Genomic DNA, 8,514 nt, shown 5'->3' with positions numbered 1-8,514 from the left:
CTAGTTCCGGGGTATAGTTCCTGCGGTGGAAACGCGGCTTTAGATGGCTGTGGCCCACCCATCCCTACGTGGTTGCTCTTGGTAATTCATCCCCTTCAATATGATAGTTGGTTTATACTTTACTATATTTGCCTTAGCATGCATTTATGTGACTTCAGAATGTTTCATTCTAATTTGAATTCAAATATTGCACCACTTGCCTCTTGGAAACAAGTGCAAATAAATGTATTCAACCTTTGCTGATTTGAGCATTTTTACTGAATTAGTGAAATTAGTTAAATTTAATTAATGAAAATGCTGAATAAATATTGTATCTATATATGCATTAAGTCTTAGAAGCAGGGAGTTTTGTGCATTTCTTTAATGTATAAAACACTGGCCACAAATCTTGGAACAGAACTACATTAAAAACAATTACTCATCGCTGCAGGCAAACGGTTGTCACCACTGAATGCCTGGTTGAATCAACTATTTTTATTATTGATTGTTTATCACTTTTAATCTGAATTTGCAATACTCCAATGGAATGGTAGCTAGTACACTCAAGAACAGTAAGGCTTGGTCTCAAACAACAGATTTTTAATTGTTCGTTTGCAAGCATATTTTACAAATAATTTCAGATGAAATAATATAAAATAGAGGTGCAGAACAATCCATTGTTTAAAGGAAAATTTCACCCAAAAACAAAAAATTACTATACGCAGATGAAAAAACAAACACTCAAAATACAATTTGTGTAATAATCTGCTTGACAAGAGAGCACTCCAAAGACAGACAAATTACTCCAGGTAACACAGGTTGGTAGAACTGCACTCCTGTTTAATACAAAAAGATGTGTATGCCCTTATTCTTTCAGATATTTTTATTTCTTTTTTTATCATTTCATGAGCAACCAACTATACGTGTATGGGTACTTGTACTCTGTTGATTAAGCAGTTTGGTGGGTCAATAATGTGTTCATATTTTTTTTCAAACTTATTTTTAGAGATGGTGTACATGGCCATTTCCGTGTTTCCTTTGCCTGAAGCTCCCATAGTGCATTGCAAAATCATTGCTTGTGAGATCTATGAGACGTGGTGAAATGCTAGATGGGAATTGTATTACACTGAGTTAGTTTAAGAAGGTACACTTTATAACTCACAAAAACTATATTTGGTATAGCTTGCTACTGAAATTCACATAAGTAACAACAAGTGTGCTGTTTTTTCCCTATAAACACAAAAGTGCAGAAATATAAAGACATAGATATGCACAAACATCTACATTAAATAAGGATATCAGGCAATAAAATTTCAACAACAAAGTTCACAGTCAATGCTTTTTAATTCATTTGACCTATATGATGCCCTTTAGTTATAAATTCACCAATATATGTTTGGTTTAAAAATTACTGTGTTGAGCTTAAATAATATACAAAACAACATAAAATTGACATAAAATGCTCTTTTCTTCAATAGCATGGTTACTACTACTTTAAACAAACATTAATGAATTTATTGATGAATCAATTAAGAAGCAGAATTGTCATTTGTTCGTCAGATTTGTTATGGTTTGTACACAGTGATACAAACCAAGAATACTGCTCAAACAGAACACATTACTCCCACTAAAAATAATCCCTTTTTTCAAATTTGACAGCATTTACAAATGAATGGTTTCATTCTGAAAGCAGTCGCTCATATTTGTAACAATGCATTGTATGCATACTTTTGCACGCTAGATATTTTTTACACATTATGTACATGCAGTTTACAGAATATTATATATTTTCAGGCACAGACCTTTAATTCCATAGTGTAAGCAGGAACACTACACCACAACATAAGCATAAGCATGTAAGACGTTTTTACACAATGTACATAAGCAATAGAAAAGATGGGGCATTGAGAAGACACTGTGCATCAATTGAAATTTCTTATATTCTCTAGGTGTTCCCTCAGGTTTTCACACTTCTAGGACAGCACACAAATTTTATGATAAAAATATCAATTTTATATTTAAAATTTTAAACATACTGTGACCAAGATCCATAGTAAATCACTAAGCCACTTTAAGGAAAAATGAAATTTAACCATTAAAAGCCAATGTTCCCAGGGAAACCACGTGCCACATTGCAATAATGTTAATTTTTGAGACATAAAAATATTCATACTATCAATATTCATACTATCATGTTCATACTCTTTTAAAACATTGGATAAATACATCAGCATGCAAACATAAGATGAGATTTGAACAAATGCAGTGCTGTGTTAAAACTGACTGAATATTTATATTGTTCAACGCATTTTGTTGAATTTGTACATTTGCTACAGATTGCAGGAATGCAGTGATATACACAGCTAAATGTTTTTTTTTCATGCTAACTCCATGCACAGCCAAACTAACACCTTCATCCCCACAATTTTCTTTCAATATTTTTCAGTGTATAACTAGAGTGGAACTAAAGAACTGTTTGGCAAAACTTACAAATGTGGTCACATTCCCTTTTACTTGTAAACTTCATTTCAAAACATTAGGGTATGCACACAAATTTCTGTGTCACACAAAAAAAGCACAAAAAAATGAAGTTAAGTACTGCCTGTATATATCCTTTCATTGAAATATTATTACTAGGAAATATATTATATAAATGTATACTCATGACTGCTGGACCAAGTGGTCATTAAGTTTAATGTACTGCTTTGCTTGAAGTGCATCCTTTGTCAGGCACTGAGGTACAGAAAAGCATGTTCGGTCTTTGTTAATCATTAAACACACTGGCCTACAGCACTGACACAAAATCCCTAGAATAATATTAGAAACATCTGTGAGAATTATCTGCGAGGAATAATCACACCTATAACATCTTACATTTGCATACAACTACAGGAACAAATGGCTTTTTTCCTTTTTTTTTATAAGTGTAATATACTATGTTATATCATCTATGCAGGTTTAAAAAAAAATTATTAAAACAGTAGGGACCATAAAGTTGGACACAGGTGGATTCGTTAGGCAGAAGCTCACTTCCTCTTTAAAACAGGTCCTGCCTCCAGCCTGGTCACCACAGATTTCAGGCCACACCTCCTTTTTCCTGTTATTTATTTATTTATTTATTTATTTGAGTGCTTCTGAGCATATAGTGGATTTTGTTTGAATATGGCCAAGTAAAATTGTTTTTATTGAATTACATTTTTTATTTATGTTAGCTTGACAGTAGCACTAAAAGTTACGATAGAAGCTTAACCATCAATATTATACCTGTTTTGAATTTTGTCTACTCTGATTTATTGGAGTTGATATTAAAGATATGATCGTAGATGATGAATCGCAGATGGTAGTAGAACTGTGTAGAAGAAAAGTCACTACTGCCAACAATTCATGTATCAAACTTAATTTATCCTGCTTATTCGAGACTAATTTGTTCAAAGAAATACTTTTTTGATCAAATCAGTGGCTGCCCATAGCATTACACAAGAATCTATTTCCAAGCTCTCTGTAAAAAAACATGCAATTTCAGCACAGTGCATAACAACGACCCATCTTATGTCTGTATGTGTTTATGTGTGTGCGCATGTGTATTTGTTTATGTGTACACACACATGTGAATTTGAGTTCCTTTTTCTGCTTTTAAGCAAGCTTATTTTATATGTTGTGCTTTTACTACATTTAAATTATTAATATTTTTATTATATCCATTTTTACCCACAGAAAATACATGGCATCTGTTAAAGAGAATTTCTGTTTTTCCTGTGGTATATAATTAATTTTCATTAAGGTTAAATTATTATCTCTTATTGCATGTGATGACTGATATTTTTTTTCTTTTGTTGTGACTTAATTTGTTCTTCATAATTGTTATTACCTGCGTCGCACATTAGGTTACAGTTCTTTTAATGAACTGTGCTATGAAAATGAATCATGTTAGAGTGAATGTACGGATGTACGGATGTGTTTATGTCTGTGTATTTTCAGCATCTTTGTGAGCATGAGTGTGTGTATGTGTCCGTGTCGTTGTGTATGTGTGTGCACGTGTTGTGCATGCGCACGTGTACCCGTGTGAATGTGAGCGTGCGATTTCAGTAGCGGTGTTCCCCTCGGGTCATGTGAGAGGAGAACTCATAGCGGTCCTGGCTGCGATAGCCACACAGGTTGCACTCGAAGGGGTCGCGGAAGCCATGGCAGCCCATGTGGATGGTGTACATGACATGGTCCAGGAAGAGCACGCGACAGTGTTCACAGCGGTACGCCCTCACCTGCTCCCCCTCGCTGCTCAGCACCTTGAAGGTGTCGGAGGGCAGGTCCAGCGCCGCCGCCCGGAGAGACTCGTACTGCCGCTGCTCCTCTTTCACCAGGGGCACCGCCCCATTGCGCGCCCCGGCCGCAATGTGATTGGTCAGATAGATGAGGCCGGTGCCCCCGCCTGGCCGCTCCTCGTTGTTGCTCTCGGTGTCGGTGGAGTCCTGGCCGCTGTGGCTGGGAGAGCCGTCGCGCTCGCTGGACGCAGACCTGGCATTGGACAGCAGCAGCAGGTTCTCGGCCGCGCTGTCTTTGGCTGACAGGCCGTGGCCGTTCTTGTGGCCGTGGGTGTCGCCCAGGGGCTTGTGCAGAGGGTAAATGGGGCTGATGACCACATCTGAGGAGGACGCTGGAGAGGTCTGCACCAGCGGCCTCAGAGACTCCGCCCCCAGGTAGCTAATGGCGCTGTTGATGGCCTGGTCAATGACATGCGGCTGCATGTCATTAACCAGGCCAGAAGCCCCGCCTTCGTAGGAGAGGTCCGACAGGCGCTTCTCACCTACGAGACAGAGATTAAGATCCATAAATGGATTTATATCGGAAATTATCGGCAAAAATCAAAAAGCATTTTCCCTCTATCTTTTCCTTTGGTCTATTCTGTTGTTTTTCTTTTTAATGCCCTGTTTCTAACAAAAGTTTATTTGTACATTGTAACAAAAGTTTAAACAGTATTTTGATCAGTAATTTTGATTATAATTTTTGGTTATATTGTGCAATATCTATTGTCTAGCCAGTCTACAGTAATAATTTTGTCAGTTAGCTTTATGCAGGAAATATTGCCATTCTCCATCCTCTGTGCTAAATTCCCAGCTATTAATCCACGTAAAGAAACAATTTGTGACATTAGTCCTGCTCCTGATGAAGATCAAGATGTTTCGTCTTTCAAAATATCACCAATGTCTTCCTCCCTTCTCCCTCCCTTTGTTGGAAATATGGGCTGATTTAGGAAAATGGGATTTGCTGCTGCCCAAGAACAGAATTTCTTTCATGCTAAATTCCACAGATGGGACTAAAATCCACATTAGTCCAACCACAGGTACCAAAGCGGGATTAAAAGCAGCATTAGTCTAACTACAGGTTCAACAGTGGGGGACTGTAACTAACTGTAACTCATATTAATCCAACTGAAATTCTCAAACAGCTGACTAAAACCAACAAACTGACCGCAGGTCTGAAAAGTGGACTAAAGCCAACAAACTGACCACTGTTCTCACAAATGGATTAAAATCAACAAACTGACCACATGACTCACAGAGGGACTAAAATCAACAAACTGACCACAGGACTCACAGAGGGACTAAAATCAACAAACTGACCACAGGACTCACAGAGGGACTAAACTCAATAAACTGACCACAGGACTCACAGAGGGACTAAAATGAACAAACTGACCACAGGACTCACAGAGGGACTAAAATCAACAAACTGACCATAGGACTCACAGAGGGGATTAAAATAATCCCGATGCTGACTACAGTGGCTGAGCAGAAAAGCTCAAGCAGTCTTTTCCTCTGTTCAGGATCCCTCTCCCATTGAAAAATAAATAGTTGCAGTTGGAAACCATATGCACAGAAGATGTGTGAAGGTAAAATGCACGGTAGACACAGAGCTAGTTCATTCTGTTGTTTCAATCTCTACTCTGCCATTTTGATGGAAAGTAAGAGTGGTCTGTTCATATGTATAGTTAATTATATGTTCCTATTAATTTTTGCCTATGTGTTAATTTATCCAAGTGGTGTACTGACAACGTAAATCACGGCATAACAGATTATTGCTAAATAACTAAAATTTTCTGCAGATATACCGATTTAACTAAGGACTTTCAAAAAGAGGTTTTTTTTTTAAAAGGTTACTAATAATTATTTTGGCTGGGGACAAATACACCAGCCTGTGAATAACATGAACAGTGTCATTCAGTATGAATGTCCTACTGATGTAAGTGCAATGAAATACAAGCAAATGAAGATCAAAGCTCTTGAATTCTGGTTGTAGTGCTAGAACATTATGCTGCATGCCTGTGTTCATTCTGATTGACAACAGACAGCAGAACAGCAGAACAGAAACGCAACAGGAATACGAAATAATCTGCTTCGATCAAATTATTTAGCCTAGTTATACCTGTCTTATACAGGTAGGTACACAGCCGGTTGTTACAGAAACACAAAGAAACATACATTAGCCCTTACCCACAAACTTCTGTGGCATAGAACTCTTACGTTTGGCTACATTATTAGCTAGTCTGTCTAGCACCAACGCCCTCTCTGTCCCGGTCTGGCTTAAGTCTTCACTCAGTTCATTCTGGGTGCTTTCTTCCTTTACTACTGGAAAGCAAGACAGAAAAGTCATGTTTAGAATTAAAATAATGATATCTGTCTTATCAAATCCAAAAGGTGGGTACTGCTGGCAAAAAGATGCCAAACACTGCTCAACACTCACAAAAGGCAAAAGTAATCCAGTCAAAGGCAATGCAGAGACAACGGGCCTCAAATCAAATGATAATGCCTCTTGCAGGCAGGAGACACCAGAGGTCCTGAATCACATACAGCATCTTCCAAAGCTAATGCACTTGGCTAAAGTATACAGCAAATGCCCACAGCTAATCGGTCGTTCAAATGCACACAACTATTGTCCACATACATTGATTCTGCTTTTCCCAGCTGTGTTGTTGAATGTCTTCATCTCAAATTTGCTACCAGAAATATCTTAGTACAAATAAACCTTCTTGGGCTTGACAAATCTTAAAATTGTTTTTGGATGTTTTTCAACCAGATCAAATTTTCACTGATAATTCCACCTCTTAATTACTGGGTCACAGCTGCATCCATTTATACATACATGCATACATACAAGCATATATATATATATATATATACAGTGTGTACTGTACATACATGCATACATACAAACAAAAGTTTATGGTATCTTTTGGTACCATTTTTCAGTCTAATTAACTTTCACTTTAATGAATTAAGGTTTAATTGAAGTTAAATGTACTTTAAAATATAAACATTTAATATAAAAAATATTTAAATAATCTGGAATAATATCAAAATAATCAATATCCAACAAATTAATAATTTGTACAAGTAAAATAGTGGATTTTTTTGCCCACAATTCAATGTGCCAATTTCACCTGTATAAAATGGTACACTTGGAGAAACTGGAGATTTTAATTCCTTGGTTGTACTAAAAACTGTTTAAAAAATGCAGTCATACAACAGGTTACTAAACAGTTACAATTACCATTAAGCAAACTAATTTTATTCTTCATTCCTAATGATGACTTTAAAGCTAAAACAATAACCAATAAAGAAGAGATTGAGAGAGTGAGATTACATCTTCAGCTCTTATTCAGTTGCTCCTCACCTCACAGTTGCACAACCATCGTTATTATTCTAGGTAGGTTTGTAAATCCCTGAGACTGAGGATTGGGATGCACATGATTTCCTTAACCATGCAAATTGCTGTGAAAGGCACTGACCTGAGTAGATACTGTTCTGGAGGCCCATGCACTGCAGGTAGTTGTGGCAGCGCTCCTTGTGCTCCTCCAGCGAGCTACGTTGCTTATAGCTCCTTCCACAATAAGCACATTTGTGAGGTTTTCCCACTGCAGAGCCAGGAAACACATTTATATCAGTAAGCAATTACAGTAAAACAGTGGCAGGCACAGTGCAAGGGGCAGATGATATGGGCATCAAACATTCAGACTGAATTAAATGCTTTTCATATTGAGATTACAGGAAACATGTTTATGAGAATCAAAACAAAATGGCTGATTTCATCTGTTTCATTTGAGATTATTTTATAAATAAATGATCTGAAATTTGTTATTTTTGAGTTCTCAGTAGTCATGAAATACCATTGATAACTTGCCTTTACTTTGGGTCATTCACCTCCTTTTTTGTGAAGAATCAACATTTTGTACATTTAATACACAACATTTTGTAAAAAAAAAAAAAAAAAAATCTGTATTTTCCTTGAAATTTGGGCTTTGAAGGCACTTGTAGTTATATATGGGCTTCCCTAAATAAATAAATAAATAAATGTGGAAATTTTAAATGAATCATCCAAAAATAAAAAAATAAAAAAATATATATAAATAAATCAATTTGGAAATGAATACAGAAATATGAATGTATGTGAAATTAATTTATTAAGTTATATTTTTTCTTAAATTCTGTTTTTAATTTTCAGATTTTCATATTTATTTACACATACATTTCTCTTATTTAT

General features: G+C 36.3%; 1 protein-coding gene across 11 annotated transcripts in view; it reads right to left on the bottom strand.

The window, feature by feature from the left end:
- Window positions 1-562: 562 nt before the first annotated feature.
- The window catches only part of ikzf1 (IKAROS family zinc finger 1 (Ikaros)), a 46,664-nt gene continuing 38,712 nt past the window's right edge, over window positions 563-8,514 (bottom strand). For 4 of the 11 annotated variants that reach the window (XM_064337444.1, XM_064337440.1, XM_064337402.1 and 1 more), the window contains 3 exons: window positions 7,763-7,888; window positions 6,468-6,602; window positions 563-4,780 (listed from right to left, as the gene is read on the bottom strand). In XM_064337444.1, coding sequence (XP_064193514.1) covers window positions 4,062-4,780; window positions 6,468-6,602; window positions 7,763-7,888 — 980 coding nt within the window. In that variant the 3' untranslated portion in view covers window positions 563-4,061. The remainder of the gene's footprint in view (window positions 4,781-6,467; window positions 6,603-7,762; window positions 7,889-8,514) is intronic. The other 7 variants (XM_064337465.1, XM_064337411.1, XM_064337455.1 and 4 more) reach the window with 4 other exon arrangements.

The sequence above is a fragment of the Anguilla rostrata genome, chromosome 1 (assembly GCF_018555375.3).
Source record: "Anguilla rostrata isolate EN2019 chromosome 1, ASM1855537v3, whole genome shotgun sequence".
Lineage (NCBI taxonomy): Eukaryota > Metazoa > Chordata > Actinopteri > Anguilliformes > Anguillidae > Anguilla > Anguilla rostrata.
This window is presented reverse-complemented; position numbering and strand designations above follow the sequence as displayed.